This window comes from Anser cygnoides, chromosome 14 (assembly GCF_040182565.1).
Source record: "Anser cygnoides isolate HZ-2024a breed goose chromosome 14, Taihu_goose_T2T_genome, whole genome shotgun sequence".
NCBI lineage: Eukaryota > Metazoa > Chordata > Aves > Anseriformes > Anatidae > Anser > Anser cygnoides.
The window spans coordinates 8,670,526-8,689,801 of NC_089886.1; the positions used below are offsets into that span (position 1 = coordinate 8,670,526).

Consider the following 19,276-nt stretch of genomic DNA (forward strand, 5'->3'; position numbering starts at 1 on the left):
CCAGTGCTAACTCCGGGATTTCTAAAGCTTTCCTGTATCATCTTGTGTAGATCCACCTACAGGTAGCCCATAGCCATTGAAATCATGCAGAGCTTGCACCTCTGAGGAGGGAAGTGTCCAGGAATGACCTGAACCTAAATTCTTTGCCCATGGCACTCTGGAGCCAAAGATGTGCACTGGAGTACATCCTTCAAGCATGCTGAAAAAGAGTGAACCCTAAAAAGTTTCTGTGCTGATGCAATTGTACCATGCCATTGTGAGGAGGCGTTGCTGGAGTCGTATCCAGCACAAGCAATTGAAAGCAACTGAACTGAAGTTTACCAAACCAGCCTGGATGGGAAATGTCTGCAGGACCAGCCCAAAGGGTTAGTCATAGGCTAACTTCAGGGAAAGGGAATGTGGCAAGTTTTTTACATATTGTACCAGAGCATTAAATCTTCACTCTCAAGCTAAACAATGCATTTGCTGTTTATCTTAGTAAAGTGATGATCTTCCTGCTTTCCTTTTTCATATCACAGCCTGCTCTCTCTCCTATTCTCTCCTGACGATAAGCAGCTGCTGTGCAGGAAACAGGGTAACAGAGGTTTCCCTCTCAAGGAGATAACTCATGCAGCTTTATGCAACACAGGCATGAGGATGTAATGCCCCACCACCCCTTCCCAGCTCCCTACTCTACAGCATCTCAATATTTGGGACTTACCGTTTACAAGCTGTAAAGATTACAACACCCGGCCAAAAATGGAAACCTCCCCCTGGTACTTCATGACGTCTGCACCGAACCAAAAATACATGCGTCGTGCAATCCCTCCAGACTGGGGGAAGGGAGGGAAGTTTCCCTTTGCTTCTGTTTTCAAGTAGTGAAATTAAAGGTATCGGCTGTGATTTTCTGCCTAACCGTTTGGATGCTGAGTTCTCATTAATGGGAATTGAAAATGTAAATTACCTGGCATAATATTCCACCTACAATCAATACCTAAGCCAGTGCTTCTCTTTCATCCTTGCTGATGCCTCAAATACCAAAGTTACATTTCACTGAGTCCTCTGTGTTTCTCTTTCCTTAAGGATATCCAAAGCTTTCAGTTGTTGATAGCTGTCTGAAACACTATTACACGGTGAAAGGACGCAAATCTGAATAATGAGAGATCTGTTGCAAAAAATTCCCAAACATGCTATGCATTTTACTTAAAACATTTCCATAAAAAATAATAGTTGTAATCTCTATGTGACTGCAAGAAATGCATGTTCATTCTTTTTTTTAAACCCCTTCACATCACAGAGGAAGTTTTGGGGGGTTGGTTGGTTGGTTTTGACTTTTGGAGGTACTTCCTGCTTTCCAAAAATGAATAAAGCAGTAAGAGTCCTTACCTCGCTACAACTCAGTAAAAATTGACCTCCAAAAGAAAGCTCAATCATCTTTGGCAAATAATAAATTCACCAAGAAAAACATAAGGTTGCAAAAACACTTGAAAATTTGGTTAAATTCAATATATAGCTTCAGCCAAAATATATACATATATTAATAATATATATGCAGCTACTATTGAAATATATATGCTACGTATATATTTCAAGAAGCCTAACAATTTTACTGTGATATTTTCAATGGACTCTTCTGACTTTATATTTCAGAATAAGATTTGCATTTCAAAATTTATTTTAAAAGAAGAAAAGGAAATTTCAAGTAGGTTTAAAACTATAATTTTTGCATTCATTATTTTTACCCCAAAGTTAGAAGATTATTATTTTGAGTCGGTCACAAAAGACTGGTTGTGTCTGCCCTCGACCAAGCATAGTACTCTGCCTGAACCGATGCAGCTACTCGCTCCAGCCCTAGGGCTGACACACTGTCTGGTACCCTGGGCAGCCCGGTTGTGCCAGGGATAAACACACAGGCTCAGAAGGAGAAACAGTACATCCAAAAGTATCACATAGGGTATACAAAACACTGGCAGTGCTTCCATCTCCTCAAATGGGGGCAAGTTTGCTCAGACCCAAGCGGCAGCCCAGTGACTGCTGCAGTGCACACTCCCCTCTCAGGATGCAGAGGCACGTTCTATCCCCAGGTGAGAGAAATGCTTCATGACGAGCCCCCAGATTATTGCACCTCCTTTTCCTCACTCCTTCTCCATCCAAGGTGCAGAGGAGTCACTCACAAAGATGCAGGAACAGTGTTTGTTTCTAAAAGACAGGACACTGAAAGCAGTAGCATGCAGAGGGCTAAGGTGTGATATACACACAAGATTGCGGTGCTTTATCTGAAGTTGGGCTTTAAAAGTTACATTAGTAAAACAATGAAAAAATCCTGTATGCCTCCCCTGTTTCACTTTCAACTGCTTCCTATTGATTTAACTTCCGCTGATAAAATTACAGGGCTCTGCTAAGCCAATATGACTATTTTAAAAACAATAAACATGTCCAGAAAGGAGACTGCATCTGTTTAAGTGCACTAAAGTTTAAAAATAGTCGCACTGATGCAATTTCTGGGTGAGGATGAAGCCAACCTTGCGAATGGAAGCCCAAAATGTGTAATATAAATCAACCCTAAAAGTTTGTCAAAACAAACATCACCACATAGCTCACATACCCCAAACCCTATTTAACTGCCTGGTCCTTCAACGCTGCTAATTGGGGTCCTGAACCAGCGAAGCATTTTATAGGACAGGACCAGTCATTTGCTTAATGTTAACCCTATGGTTTACTGTTTTGCTGAATCCCAATCTAACAGAAGAGCAAGTGGGCACTATTTCTAAATTTATGCTTTGTTTAACCACTACCCCGGTTCCACTTACTCTATTTTTTGATGATGCAGGGATTGAATGAAGGCTATAGCAAGCAAACTGGGGAAAATTCTCTTTTTTTAATTTCCTTATCAAAACTGTAAATCTCTCACAGCAAATCTTTCTAGAGGCAGAACACAGGCCTAGACAAAAGTTCTGAAGTCACATCATCTAGTCCCTGCAAGGTGTAAAAATCTCAGCGTCCCGAGGACAACAGCAAGTCTTGATGTTCAGATGTACACTGGCATGTTACGGCCACACTGGCAAGACTTAGTCAAAGATGCTCTGCAACGCACGGAAATTAACTAGATGAAACGTGGAGTTCAATCTAAATCTAAATCGTCACTACCCCAAACTAAATATTAGCACTGATTAAACTTTAATCTACCTCCCCAAATCTGTTACAAGACCCCTGCTATGTTACACAGCACAACAGTAAGAAGTTCACCTGAGATGGATTCTACAACAAACGACTTATTTCATGTGGACAAAACCAGGAGCCCTGACTAAAATTAGTTTCTAGCTGAAGTCTCTTTGTTCAGCAGAATTGAGAAAGTCTGCCCACAACAGAGAGCTTGCAGTAATCGTCTTTCAGAAACAGAACAACCCGTGTAGAAACACAAAGCAGTTGTGGCAGGGACAGGGAGTGCCAGTAATCCAGTTTCTTCGAGGAAAATTCAAGTACCCTAAGAGTTCTTATTCCTCATCTGATTTCTCTCACAAATCACAGGCTGCTCCCTAATGCAATTTTCTGGAGCCTGAGAATCATAAAGTCAAATACAAACAAGTCTAGTGGAAAATCTCTGATGCTAATCTTGGCCTACGACGTATTTTTAACAGGCGCTGAATTTGTGCGCCGGATTATCCAGATGGCCATACAGGAATCATCCTGATAGGATTAAACCTTTGTGCTGAACTCTGCTCCATCTGTTCTCGGAGGTTTGCCTATCGCTATCAGAATACGAATTTTCAGCCTATGTTTAGCACCAAGACTGAAAGCGCCTGTTCACCATACACGCACACACATGTGTATGCACAAACATATCCTTGAGTACTTGATTAGTAATGTGAGATGAAGTTAGCCTGAAGTTTACCACTAAAGAAACATATTGGTTTTATTATTTGTTTGAAGAACAAAGTACGCAATATCTAAATTCAAACAAAAAAGCATTTCTGTTGTTGTTCTGGGACTTGTTCAATTCATTAAACCATAGTATTGCCATAAATTTATAGATGAAGGCATGACTAAATATAAAGCAGCAAGGCTCTTCATCTTTGAAATCTATTAGTGTATGAGAATGTATGACACAATTGCACTTTGAAGATATCATGGTTAAATATTCCAGATTAAAAAACAGCCAACAACGAAACACATGCGTGCACATAGCGTTGGTAGCTGTTATTTGTGCCTCGATCCACTCACAGGCCAGGAACATAAAAGTAATAATCAGTCCCAGTAAAGAAAAGCTTATTCCCATTACTGTTGCTTTCTGCTTTTATTATCTATTAATGACAGTCTTCTGCATTCATTGTTGCAGCCTGCCAGATGCAGCAAAGATCCATATTCATCATGTGCAAAAACTGTGCTCAGGCTGTCTCTGTGACAGGTTAGGCGGAGCTGCCAACCGAGAGACCCAGGTCCGATGGATGGCCTCAGGTTTCCAGGCCCTGGGCCAAAGGAAAAGGTAGGGAATCCGGCTTTTCTGTAAGAAAAGCATCGCAATGGTCAGAAGGCTTCACTAAATTGCTGTTCTGGCCAGAAATGTACTACAAAGCAATGACTACCCGGGGTGGGAAGGATGGATAAGAAAAATAAACAAATTTTTTGTTACTGTTGTTGTTGTTATTTGGGAGGTTTGCTTCAGGAATGCAATATATGCTCAGCCCATGTTTGCGATGGCAGCGGGACAGAGATGGAGAAAAGGTAACCTGAACTGAATTTCAAGCAGAATCCCTCTCTGCGCTGCAAAGACTGAGACCCCCTTGTCTCTCCTGTGCAGTGTCTTTCAGACCGTTTCCTCCTCTGTTCTTTGTGTTGCACTGAATGCAGGGTCAAGCTCCCCCTCCCAGCCATTTAGGCTTTACTTGCAAAAACACCAGCATAAAAATATATTTATAGTTCATAGTATCTGTCCAGCAATGACACCACATAAAACCAGCATGCTGAAAATCTGAGGAGGGAGTACTTTGGACTCAAGCCTACAAACGCTTAGAGAAGTTGTTCTTTCAATGTGTCTGATAAAGTCAAGCTATGTTTATATTTATTTATTTAGGGCCATATTCAGACCACCTACTTCAGACATTGCAGCATGTAAAAAGCCAGACTCCAGCTCTGGCTGAGTCAGGCTGCCTAAATTAGGATCTCCTTTCCTTTATACAATGGGCAGAAATGGGCAGTCACCTCTGGACTTCTGGAGACCCGGGAGCTCCCCCTTGGCTCCCAAAAGCACCAAGGGACCACAGCAAGATGAAACCGTAATACCAGAGGTAGGAAGCAGCTAGAAGTAAGCCTGTAAGAAATATTTGGCAGCTGATATTGACCAGGCACCTGGCTTCAGGCTTTCCAGCAGACAACTCTGTCCTCTCAGATGCACAGCTGGATAAAAAGGCAGTACCCACAATCACCCCCAAGGTCATAACCCTTGGAAGGTTTTCTGCTGCACAAGAAGCAGACGTATTTTTCCCCAAAGGGCTCCTAACCAGAGTTGCTTTACCTTTCAGTGCTATGAAGGGCCGTATCTGATCAGATACTGTATTTTTGCCCCTTCACACCCTCAAATAGGCCTGGAAGTTGAGCAACGCTCTCACCTGAATGTGCTGCTGCAGAGCGCTGTGACCTCAAACCCCAGCCCGCAAACTAAAGCCGCAGTTTGGAAGACAAGCAGCTCTGTGGTCAGGCCTGCAATTTACCTCCACGTTCTGGCCTTCCCTTTCAGCGTGGATCAGATAACACCAAACCTATGAATTCCATATGCAGGACCGGGTTTTCAGCAAACAGCAACACGAGCTGTACGTGCAGTCCCCAACAGCAGGGGAGATTTAGCAAGCCTGCTGCCACTGCACAGCACAAACAGGGACCTCTGTGGGAAAAACGTTTTGCTCTTGTATGGGGTAAGTACAGAACCTCTGAGAGAGTTGCCACAAAGAAATAATGAAAAGGTATTAACCAAAAATAATTAATTCTGAATTTCCTTCTATTGTTAACAGACACTTAGTGGTAGTACACTAAAAAATACACACTTTAAAAGTATTTGGGATGAGAGTTTTGGAAGCATCCAGCTATCCAGTGATTCCAATCCCACTAAACACCTAAATGCAGCTTTAGGCAATTTGGTGCTTTGAGTTTGACTTTATGTCCAAGAAAGTTCCAAATGATTGCTTTGGGGTACCTACATTTTGGGGTGACCTTCTGACCCACAAAAACAGAGCAGAAGTTTAGAAAGTCCTAACACCCATGTTATGAAGGACTGCATCTTGTCGAGCATCTCACAGTGCCCCTTGCACCTTAACTTGCAGATCTAATTGTATAAAGTACTTTTGAGAAATGAAGTCAAACTGCTAAACTTTAGAGAAGTTTTTCATAAAACTTTTTAATCTTTTTAATAAACTTCCTAACCCTACCCACTTCACTCAATGAGGTCATAAACCAGTATTGCTTATATTACAGTCACTTTCACACTAAGGATTTGTTTTGTCACAAAGTGAACTATAAATTCATGGAATGAAGGTGGGAAACAGAAAGGACTAATTGTGACACGCAGAGCTTTCTGGTTATGCTCAGCAAACAGTTTGGGCTGAGATTTTCAGAAACACTTTATGAAGTTGTACCACTGGCTTTAATGAAAGCACACTTTTCCCAATGCTAGGCACTCCTGAAACTCTTGTATTCTGGATTTGGGCCAAACACAAAGCTTGTCTCCATTCCAATATTAATTATTAGTAGTTTATTTTTATTCTTTATTACTAACATTAATAATTTTCAGATGGCAACCCAGATTAGAATAACCATTCCAAACTTCCCACCCTGGTGGGTTCCATTTTCTGCATCAGTTTCCTAGTTTATGCTATTAACTCATTTCCTTGAATGTGGAGGAACTTTGTGAAATACTCATTTTGCTGGTGAAACTCTCAGCAGGCACCCTGCGATGGAAGCGAGAGACTTAAATGCTCACACTGGTCTTCTCTCAGTTCAACGAGAAGACATGCAACCTGAGATGCAAAAACACTGAGTTCATTATTTGTGAAGTTTTCTAACCAGAATATTCCACGTGACAATTTGGTGGAAAATTTTCAAATACACAAAATTTAAATCCTTAGACTGTCAGCACTCAACTGATTGATAGCTTTGGATATAATGGGAACAGAATCCTCTCAACATCACTGATTGCTTTGGCCTGTTCAAATACTGGGGTATACCTAGTGTGAAAGATTTGGAAGTGTCCAGATACTGGCAAAGTTCTGTGAACACTGGTCTTTGATAATCGTGACCTTTTTCAGACAAATCCTCAAAACATCACAAGTTCCTGGCCTTTGTTTACAAATCGCAATTCACAAAATCCTCTCCTTTGTACTCTGCCCATATCAGTAGGGGACTGAAGTGAAAAAAAATTTTGCCCAACATAATAAAACATTACATACATATACAACAAAAACATTAAGTCGGAGTAATTTGTTTAGAAATAATATTAACCATATTACAGTAACATAATGTTTTGTAATTTACTGGTGTGCACATTTTGGAAGATTAGAAAAACAACGTTTGGCAAAACTTCACTGCCATACGGTGCGACATCTAGCAAACATTTCTCTAATCCTAATGTCATTCTTCTCTCCTATGATGCCATTGTATTAGTGACATGGTGGCCAGCAAAGCAAATTGAAATGTAATGAATGCTCATTATCTATGAATATTCATTGCCTATTTGAGTGCTACTGAATGTTCTCCTGTATTGCTAGCTGTGAAGTTTCTGCCAAACAGAGCAGCTAAGGTTTTTCTACATGCATTACCGTACTCCAATTCCTCTGAGGTCTGGAGGAAAACCTCAAACCTTCAGAAAGCAGTTGGGCCAGCTCTACAAATACGAGTCAACTCTCATGGTGATTGGAAAATTTCCATCTGAACTTTTCTCTCTTATCAGTCTGTTTTGCTGTAACAAAAGATATTTTTACACAAATCTCTATCAAATTATAATGCCAGTTTTCCCCGTGTTTTCTTCTTTTTTGTAATTTTGGGAGCACACTTCTGAAAGCTCCTCTGGGAAATTCACAAAATGCATTCTATCTTCATCCAGGTACTATTTTTCCATGAATTCATGACATTCTCATAACAATAGAGGGTAACAACATATCACAGCGTGACATCATTTAGATATTCTGGGGGAAGGGCTGTTTTATTTTTTATGCGTTTGAAAAACATAAAGGGCACCTGCTCATGGGTAGAAACTGCCACACCTTATCTGTTTAAAATTAAGGTGTCTCCTGCTTCTGTTTTTTTTTTCGTTTTTTTTTTTTTTTTTTTTTCAATTAGATGTGATCTCTAATGAGTGACTGTCGAGCAGGAATTCTTTCTAACTATGGTAACTTGAGTACCCAAACTTGACTTTTCAGGAGACATTTCCATGGCCATTACATAAAACCAACTCTTTTTCTTAAAGATTAAAATATTTTAGATGGTCTCTCTTAAGTCTCCTGTGACATGGCAGCAGGAGTGTTAGTACATACATGTTATGAAATAATGCCTGAATGATGAAAATTATCACAAGCTCAAAACTCCAACTTCATTAAACACTTGCAGCCTAATGGCAGAAGTGAAGTTCTGGAATCTCCTTCCCAAATCAACCATCAAAAATATGCCTCCCAAGAAATTGTTTAAATCTTGTTTTCATTTAGCTTCAGACTAAAAATAAATTTTGAAGCATCAAAATTGCTGCAACCAGATATTCTAAACTTTTAAGCACCTCTCCTTAATGACTGATTTATGACCTAGACAAATAGAAACAGAAGATTTTCTGCTTTCTGTTTGACGTGACTGGCTGGGAGAAGGGTAGCTCCACCCTCCCACCCACCCAGTTCTTGTGAAATTCTCAGTAATGGCCAAAGAAGAAGCAGGGGTACAGGCCTGCAGGCAGCTACTCAGCTCTGGTGAAGATTACAAAAATCATCAGCACAATTCAGTGGGGCGTAATTTAGTGAACACATTTTGGAGCCATGTGAATCAGAGCTCTGCTGTGTTTTGCTAACCTGAAGGATAGTGTTTTCACTCCTGAAGGGACCATTACAATCACACAACCTGGCATCCTGCATAGCACCAGCCAGAAAACCTCATCCAGCAATTCCTGGGCGAGGAATTACTCAAGCCCATAACCTTTCCCTGACCTGATGTATACCATTTAGGAAGAGACCAGGTCCTGGATTAATATTGGCAAACTACAGAGAATCTGCCACAGTTTTGGCATTTGTTTCAATCGTCTCTGGAGGTAAAATATTGCTGAGGTCATATTGTAGTCTTTATTTACTTAGAGATTTTCTAAAGTGTAGCACCTTAACTTTCTGGACATGTTTTGTCTCTTCGGAGGGACTCTACCTCCATCTGAGTACACATACTGGAGTAATCCACCCCTGATGTGTTCGCTTATATTAGAAACATACAGTAAGGCCACAGGGCAGTGAAGAGGTTAATATTATACACTTAGTGAGGTCAAGCTCCAAGAAGACATAGCAAGCCATTATGTAAAAAAAATTGCCTGAATTTATGAGTCACTGCATTTATGAAAGAACTGATATGAGAAAGACAACTTGGCAAAAGTAAAGAAAATGATTTCCAGCTTGAAGTTTTGCAATCCTTCAGTATATCAAGGCTCACTTACTGTTATTACTATCCATGTTGTGCAATGTTCTGAAAGTCACATTTTTTCCCTTGTGTATGCATAGAGATGTCCAACAACCCTAGGTACTCTTCCCTCATAGAAAATAAATTAGAAAGCAGACGTAACTCAGAATAACATACAAGATCCCCTCAAGTAGAGTGGTAGGATCCTAATATTTTTTTTCAATATTTTCCTTCTAAATAATAAATCAAGCCAACTGCATTCCTCTATATGGAATGATATGGTACAGAAAAAGCCTGTGTGTTTATATTTTTCACATAATCATGAAAACATTCCTAAGTGAGGCACTAAGATATAACAGGTGCTTCCACCCATAGATGCAATGAGACAAACATGAAAGTTTCTTTGTTTAAACTGCACCAGTTTGTGAATGTAGTAGTCCTTGACTTTGCTGGACCTATACCATCTGAGGGACAAAATGTAATAAATTTTGGAGACTGACCTTCTTTCTTAACTTGTTAATATTTTGCCTTCAGTCATTATTCTTATATTAACAATTTCTTCAACAAGCACAGACACATGCAACACCAAGGCATTCTGGGTTGAATCAAAATACTTTATAAGATGGGGAAAAAGCTTTCCCTTTTATTAACCAAAATAGAAAAAATATATAGTCTACTAAGGCACAGCCTAGCAATCTTAGTGGCAAATCTGTGCACATGCACACAGCGGTGTCTGTGGGATCTCAGATTGACTGGATGGGCAGGATTGGCAAGCAAACCTCTTTAAATGCCCCACTGCTGACAAGAGGATCTACCTGATGTACCCACCTGAGGCACAGAAACTACTACTTTTCATTTACTGTGGGATGTTTTGCACCTGCAGGTAGCAAATAGTCTGAATCATTCATTATTATCATGAACTAAAACAATATAGCAAAAGCTTGACAGCCTCAGGTACCATAACATAAGGACCAAATAATCCAGCTATATTCTATAATTTCTACTACAAGGCAGCCACTAACATATACATATAAAGATCTCTATATATTTCATATTAAAACAATGGCTGGACACTACTTTAGAAATCATGTTTGTCTTTGCTTCCATCTTCAAATTCTGACACCATGTCTCATAATTTGTCTCTCTTTCTACCATGAATCTTTTCTCTTTTGCGGCTGTTGAGCTGACTCAGAACCAAATCACCACCAAACCTCAGCACCACCTAGTTCTTTGGTGCTCTCCTACAGAGGAGGAGGAGGAAGGAAAAGTAAAAGAAATAAAACCGTCCCTTTAAAAAAAAAAAACAAGCATTTAAGCTGCTTGTCAGTCGTCTTCCTGACAAGGCCACTTGAATGTATTCAGGAATATTTGCATAAATGCTCACAGTGAGAACACCGTGGCAGCTAGCGCTAATGGTACATAAAGTAATTTAGTCACTTTTCTTAGGCATCCTGTCAGGGTGATAAGCACCCCCTTCTTTGCCTTGTTGCATATTAGATCATTAGATAATAAAGTGTTAGAGCATGCAAACTGACAGGGTCTCAGGGGCTATCATTTTTCGAGGGCATTGCATTCTGCCAGTGAGGAAAAATAATAGAGAAACTGATGCTGCAATTGGCTTTACATTTTTTTAGAATCATTCAGAGATTTGGGAGAAAAAGATTTTTTTTTTTTTTATTTTGCAGTAATAACTGAAAACTTTGCAGACAGCTGCAGTAGTGGACTTCATGCTGGTAAACTTGAAAAGGGTTGTTGCAAACCCTGTCAGAACTCCCTCTTCCACAAGCTAGTCACTTAAATTGCATTGGAAAGATTTTGCTTTTAAAATTGACACCCTGGGACGAACTACAAGCTGAAACATATTCTACTGGTTGGGGTCTATTGGCTCTTCACTATATATCTTAATATACGTGTACAATTTAGAAAGGTCAACCACACCAGCCTTCTGGTTTACCATAAATATAAAACAAGTGAGGATCCAACTATTTGTGAATGAAAAAGTGATAATTACTGGAAACCACAGATTGCTGTGGCTTACCCTATTTATACCACACAGAGATGCATGAAATAATTTGCCTTTGCCAGCTATTACTCTTGAAAGATAGATATATTTATTTGAAATATGAGCTTCTTAACCCACTGGTTTCAAGGAGGACAGTGTGTGGAAATGAAACCATGATCTAGGTTCCTAGTTATATTCAGAGATATGAGATATGAAAAGGAACTTTCCTTTTACTGCCTGACAAGCAAGATATAAATAGAGATGTGTTGCATGTCCCAAAAATAATCCAGGCTACCTGCTAATGAGATGGTAAAAACCCAAATGCGGAGACACTAGGCTCCTGAGTGGCTCAGCAGGTAAAGCTTCCTTTCTAGCTTTTTGGCATCCAAAGGCTTTTTTAGATGTCACTTAAGCTGCAGCTCCATGTTAAAGAGCAGCATGTCCCAACACAGCTTTGGAAGGAAAAATAAACTGGATATGATCTAATGAAACTAGGCAACCAGCACACCTTCTTCATACATCCCCTCTCTTTCCCAGTCTCAGTCCTCTCACAGTCAGGTATTCATCACTATTGTGATCAAGTATCTGATTTAAAGAGTCAAATATCTAGAAAAGTGCACGGAAATACATTTGGTCAAGGGCATACTCCAGCATTTCAAAACCTGTGACCAGGAGCTGCTCAGCAGAGCAGTAAACCAGAGACAAACAAGCCATGTCTCTGTTAGTTTCTGATTCACCATTTACAAATACTGTTCAGGTCAATCTGTCCTCCCCCTGAGGGAGCCAGGAAAGCTGGAAAGAGGAAAGACAAACAAGCAGTCTTTTTTACTTACACATGAAGATATTATTCAAGATAAAAATTGCAAAACCAGGAGGATAATAATATACTTTAAGACTCAAAGTAAAACTGAAAATTAATTTCAGTGAAGGAAACTCTCATCTGCTCCAACAGGTCTAAAGTTCTTGGTGGTTGCCCAGAATTCAACAGCATTAAGCCCAGTTGAGACTTTGCCCACTTTTTTCACTCAGTTAAGTGTTTTAGACATTCAATACTGACATTTAAAACAGTTACTGGATTTTTTTTCATTATTATTATTTATTTTGCCATCTCCTGGGACACAAATATGCATAGAATTCCTGGAGAGATGGATTAGAAGATTTAGCTTAAAAAGAAAGACTCCACCAAGCCTTTGGGAAAAGTGTAATTTTGTAGTATGGAGGTTACATTCAAAAGTAAGAATTTATTAGTGGTGGCTTTATGAGGTTGCTTAAGAGGTGTCGGAGAAAGTAGATCAGAAAAATCACCTTTCCCACCAAATGTACACACGGAGATAGTTTGCAGATGTTAGCTTTTAATGGTAGCACAGTAACCAGAGTTTGTATAAATATGTAAGCATAGTATTATCTTTTTTTGCTGGCAGAATCTTTCAGGTAGTAGGAGTGGTAAAATGGGATGCTATTACACCATGCACACAAATCAGAACATTTATAAGTATGAGAAAATAAGTATTGCCTTGACCAAAAGCATGCACTGAGAAGACTGCAATGGGGAAAAAAAATCCTACACTAGCTGGAATATAAGCTAAACATTAGAGGTTTTTGAAAGACTAGACTTAATGGAAAGATTACAAAGTTGCACAGAGTGAAGTTTCCTTTTGTAATGTTCTGCCTCCTGCTAATTAATAAAGACAGAGTTCGTACATTCCTTACAAAAATTCAGCAAAAAAAATTATGACAGTGGTTTGTTTATTAAATTAGGTTGTTGGCAGGATGAAAAAAATTCTATAACATGAATTATAGCTGAAAATGGCTCATAGCCTACATAAAAAGTTGGAGCTAAATAAATACAGATGTAAGTTATGTTTATATAATGAGAAACGCTGCTGAGCTAAGAATTTTAGGTTAGTAAGTGTGAACTACAGACCTGATTCTGCAAACACTTATCAATACCCTCAACTTTACTGACACAAGAAGCCTCATTGATCCCAACAGGACCATATGTGCACATAATCTTAAATATATGCATAAGTGCTTGCAGGACTGATGCTTGAAAGCAGGAACAGAATAGAAAGCTATTTCCACAGGAATCCACTGAGTAGTAGAAATTCATACATTTGCCCATTTCTCGCTATTAATAATTTCTTTTAACATATCTACTGAACATTATTTCTGAGTGGCATTCACTTTCCTGGAGAAAATTTTATCTGGTTTCTTCAAACTCTTTGGAAAAATCTATTTAATTATTCAACAGATCCTTGGCAAATATTTGTGAAACAAACCAGCATAAAGAACTAGAGCCTTCTACACTCAACAACTTCAATAGAGGCTGAGGGCACACATCTCTTAGAGGGAGCAAGCACCTATTGAATTAGGATTACAAACAGCTTTGAAGACAAAGAGTTTTTCTACCAAGCTGGAATGGGGAAAGGGGAGTGAAATGCCCTCTGTTTTTGGTGTTTGTTTTGTTGTTTTGTTTTATTTTCAGCAGTAGTCATCAACTTTGAGGACAAAGAGCAAAACAAAATGTTAATCAAATCCAGATTTTTCAATGTGCATTTGTACTCAACAACTCCCATTTTAAGCACCTACAGTCACCAGCAGATATTCTCATCCAGGACCAGTTGATTTTCTGGAAAAGATTACTATCCTCAAGGCTACTCCCAGTCAGAGCCCCCATTCCACCCTTACTGGTGTTCACTGTGCTTTCAAACAAGCCAGCCAAATTGCCTTGCACCATTTCTCCTTCAAACATTTCAGCAAAATAAGCCAGACTGGCAAAGAGTTATTGCTGAAACTGTTAAACTCAAATGGACTACTTTAAATTGAAGGAGATTAAGGAGCGATCAGACTATCTTGGCTGGCATGTCTATGGTAGAGATTAGCCTCCAGCAGGGAGGAGAGGCCAGCAGCTGTGGCATGCGAGGAACAGCAACTTCCTCAGCTGGCACAGCTGGAGCCAGAAGAGAACATTCGTCCATGGCTTGAGTAAGCAGATGGATTTCCAAAAGGGCTCTGCTTTCATTATAACAATTCAAAGAAACAGCTGGATCTCCTAGAGAGCCCTGCAATCTGTAGATAATAGTAATCCAATCCCAAATTTGGGTGCTGAGCACTTCAGAAAATATGCAACATCCTTTAGATGCACAGTCAAAAATCAAGGCAATTTGGAAAAGGTCAGTTTTGGGTACCAAACAGACTCAACCCAAAAATAAATAAAAAATCACCGTACTTCACAAACACACAGAATAGATTCTGCACCTATATTTGTCTACTAGTTTGTCATTTAACTACACTTAGTGCTGACCTAGTTGAAGAATTCCACTTGGAGGCCAGTCCCAAAGGGAATGATTGTTACACAACAACTTGAAACCAGTAGTCAGAGACAGAAACCAAATAAATCCACATTTAAAGTAGCAATGCCAACCAATGAAAATGATATGCCTACCATGTTCCAGATAAGAAGGCGTACCTTCCGAGGGATCGAGTCTTCGAGCTCTCCGCCCATGTTTAGAATTGTTGTGCACAAACATATTGTCCGACACTGCCAACACATGGCCATCAACATTGACTGTTGTAGACACCACAACCTGCAAGCACAAGAGCAAAATGGAGGAACATTCAGATACATATGTATGTTTTTTAAGCACAGAGTGTAATAAACTCAGTTAAATAAATAACAGCTGGGAGCTGTAGAAAATTGCATAGCTATTTCACATAATAACTGGTGCTTATGCTGTACAAATCTAACAAGAGACGCTATTGATGAGTGGGTCTTTGGCATCGAAAGCTTTTGATGCAGTTTTAAGTCAAATTGCAGAGTTTGTAGCTGCATGGCAGACGGCACACTGTTAACCATCATTTTAACAAGAGGATCTTTATTAAGTATTTTTCCCGTATGTACAAGGGCAGCTGTGTTTCACCCTAAATTATCCTTCAGTTTCCATGCTCAAGTAGATAGAGCTGTTGACATTGCAAATGAGAATCAGTTCAGAATAAAAGAAAACAAAAGTGTAGTTTGTGAAGTTGCAATTACAGTTGCTGCATTCCACCTCCCTCCCTCCCACCATCTACACTGCTCCCTGCTCGGTACAGTGACTACAGGTTGTTTCTCCTGAGCTCTGTCTCAGAGGGTACTAATAGGTGTGTTCATTCGTATATGCATGCAGGCTAGACAGTGGGGATTTGATCTGGAAAACATAAACCTATTCAACCAGCGTTAGCATTATTTGTATTTCCTAATTTATCTCAACGTCAACACCTATGACTTGGTTTGAGGCGAGGTTGTGGAGCCCTGCCCTGGAGGCAGGGTCTGATGCTTCTGCTCTCCGGGGGCAACCCAGGGTGGGAGAGGAGCCAGTATGAGGGGAGCAAATGGGTAAGTGTTGGGTCAAGATTTAGGAGCCCCAACTGCTTGGAGGGGTCCCGAGGGACCTCTGAACCTTGAGGCTCAGCAGACACTATCCAAGAGGAAATCCCTGTTCAGGCTTGGGGCACCTGAGCCACAATCTGTAGTGAAGGGAATGACAGGGGGGTGAGCAGGACAAGTTCCCAGCAGAGCCACAAAATCATCACCTGGGGTTTCTTCCTAACCCAGGTCTCCTTCCACCCCACTCCAACCGTGCAATGTTGCGGCCTCCCTGGCTTTTGTTCAGCTGCCCCCTCCCACAGCCTTTTCCCAAGCAAGTACATCATTATCGGGGTTTTAACCCAGCCAAGGGTTTGGCCTTCAGCCGACTGCTGGTTTGCCAGGAGTACACGCTGCCTTCGAGAACTTCCACTAAAACAATCAGAAGAAATGACCTACACTTCTCCTTACATTAAACAGGGAAAGGGATTAAAAACTGAAACCCACAGAGATATGTTTATTCATGCGACCTCTTACAACCAAATATAATAATTGTCTGTTAATTGCAGTTTCAGCTCCCACCTCATGCTTCGACATGTGAAACAGCAATCAGCAGCTCCTGTTTAATCCACCTATTATGTTGACTAATTAACTTTGCTCGACAGTTTATTTCTTCCTCCATTATCAGCCCCTGTCAGCCGCAAGCACACTGCCGCAAAGGGGGACCTCAGCCCTTTTGATTGATCACCGATAGATTGACATGCAGATTAATTTAATTAGAATCACCTCACTTGAGAAATGAAAGACAATGGCAAGGAGGCTAATAGATCTGCTCTTATAATGAGGCAAGCCTCCAGAGCCATGGCAGAGGATTTCTGATTTATTTTGCTGAATTCCCCAGTCGCTCTGAAAGGCTCTTGCTTTAATTGTTCTTGGTTTTGAGAGGCTTTAGCCTCTGAAGAGGTGAAATGCTTTACAAGGATTGGCAAACATTGCTTCAACTCTCTCAGGAAGCTTCTGCCTCTCAAAGTTGGTCAAATGGGGACACTTAAAGGATCGCTTACAACATTTCAATTTCATCACTTGAATTGAGTTTAAAAATTTAAACAAAATATTTTCCACCTACTTCTGACCACCTATAAAATGCTTAAAAATATAAAGTAAGTGAAGTTGCTCAGATGCCTATAACTAATCCCAAAGTTTTGTCTCTAAAAAGAGGAATACAAAAGAGAACAGTTTACATCTAAAGGATCTTAAAACCATCCCTCAGAATGGCATTCCAGGCAGTAGATTTTTGTCTGTGTTATAAGTGAAAGATATTAAAATACAGAATAAATGATTCAAGAGCTCTTACAGATGGAAATTTGGGAAAAAGAAAGCACCAAGTACTGTAGGTAAGTTCTGAAATCAAACTACAGAAAAAAGAAAAAAAAGTAAAAAAAATAAAAAAAGCCCTGTATATAAAATTCCAAAAGGGATTTCAAAAGTAATTTATCCTTTGCATTCCTGAGGGATAGAATAAAGTTTATGATATTTTCAATAAAATATGATCTAATAGTAAGTGGCTCAGGGTTTGCAATCTTACTTGTGCACTTGCATCCATTGTAAATTCTTTGCAACTGGGATTTTGAGCCAAATCCTTAGCTGACATTGCCTGTCATAGCTCCATGATTTATACCTCCCCCTTATCTTCTTCTATGGGTCTGCTAAGAAAATTAATACTATTGCAATTAATAAAAACAACTACAATGTCAAATACTTCCCCCAACCCAAAAAACATATAGGTACATACATATTGCCCACTGAAGCTGATCAATCCTGTGCTGGAACCCAAACTTTTGAACATTTCTAGAAAAGGCATTCCAAAAACTAACAATTCAAGAGTAATAATAGCAAGACAGGTCCCCGACTTGTGAAAGACACGTATGTAAGTAGCTGTCTCTATCCATGCACATTTCTAGGGAAGAACTCATGGAAACAATCCTAGTGAGGTCACTTTTATGGGAGTAAAGCTATATTTGATTTTTCCCCCTCAGGTTTCCAAAATTCTTGATGTGACAGATTTTGAATTACTTAACAGTGTCTTCCTACCTGCCTCCTGAGTTTGATTTACTACAAAGAGACCACATTGGTGTGGTTCCTCAGTGTCGTTAGCAGAAGAAACTATAAAAGGAATCCCCAAGAGAAACTGTTTCCAGTGTCAGGAAACGCAGAAAAAAAAAAAAAAGAAAAAAAAGTGGTTACTCTTATGTGTCTGTCTGAAAAAAAAAATGATTATTCATACTGCACTTGTAAGAAACAGCAAAAACTGCTTAATGCTTTAAACACAAAATCTCATTAATTCAAGAATACTGAAGATATACTGCACTAACGAAATATTAATACCCCTAATTATTAACAGAGAAAAAAAATACTCCTTGAATATTGTGTGCCACAGTTACATACTTGGATTGCTGCAGAGCACTTACATACTTACAAGTTCTGCTCATATTTTTTAATCTAAAAAAATACTACACTCTCCTCATTTTGATTTTGAAATGATTCGGATATGTTCAAGTCAAAGCACATGCTAAAACTAATTTGTGGAGAAATCATAAAATTAGGGGGAGGGGAGAGCCAAAGTAGATGTGGAATGGGCACTGAGGTATCCTAAAACACAGACCATAGCAAGAGGGAAAGGCACACTACAGTTTAATAAATGATTAATGAGGTGCTGACACATTAATGTAAGCACAGGGACAACCAGGCCTGCCAAATCTCAAACCTTTCCAAATTTTGTCAACAAAACACAGTTTTAATTTGGGACAGGCAAACACGGAAAACGATTTTGAGCTTTAGCTTCAGCCCTTCATAGATTTTGAATTTAAATCCTGTATCAACATCGGAGGAGACAGGGGTATGAAAGAAACACATTGGTTTATAACTTTGTTCAATGAAGTTGGCACTATCAACTGCATTAACGTATCACAACTCTATGAATTATTCTGACTGCCATTAAATAGTTCGGTTGTGAATGCTTTGGAGCTTAGTTAAAAAAAAATATTCTGAGACCAGGAGCCTGTAGATCAAGCTATTTATCCACGTTTAGCACTCAGCCTGTTTATTTGTTATAGTACCTCACCTAATATATCAAAATTAAGCATTGCATGACTCCTCATTTTTAACCACAGCCCATTAAGCTTTGCTAACTGATTAAGACATAGCATGTTCCTTGTGCTTTCAATTTTCTCCAGTGTACAGTGAGGGTTCTGATATTTTTGTGATGTCCCCAACATCCAGTGGCATAGGCAGAGAAAATCTGATTAAGATGATTTCCAGCTTTA

The 19,276-nt window shown here is 39.6% G+C and overlaps 1 protein-coding gene across 15 annotated transcripts in view; it reads right to left on the reverse strand.

Moving 5' to 3' along the window:
• The window catches only part of EBF1 (EBF transcription factor 1), a 315,044-nt gene that overhangs the window by 121,135 nt on the left and 174,633 nt on the right, over window positions 1-19,276 (reverse strand). For 9 of the 15 annotated variants that reach the window (XM_066977182.1, XM_066977183.1, XM_066977179.1 and 6 more), the window contains exon 8: window positions 15,054-15,195. In XM_066977182.1, the coding sequence (XP_066833283.1) occupies window positions 15,054-15,195 (142 nt within the window). The remainder of the gene's footprint in view (window positions 1-15,053; window positions 15,196-19,276) is intronic. The other 6 variants (XM_066977181.1, XM_066977180.1, XM_048080411.2 and 3 more) reach the window with 1 other exon arrangement.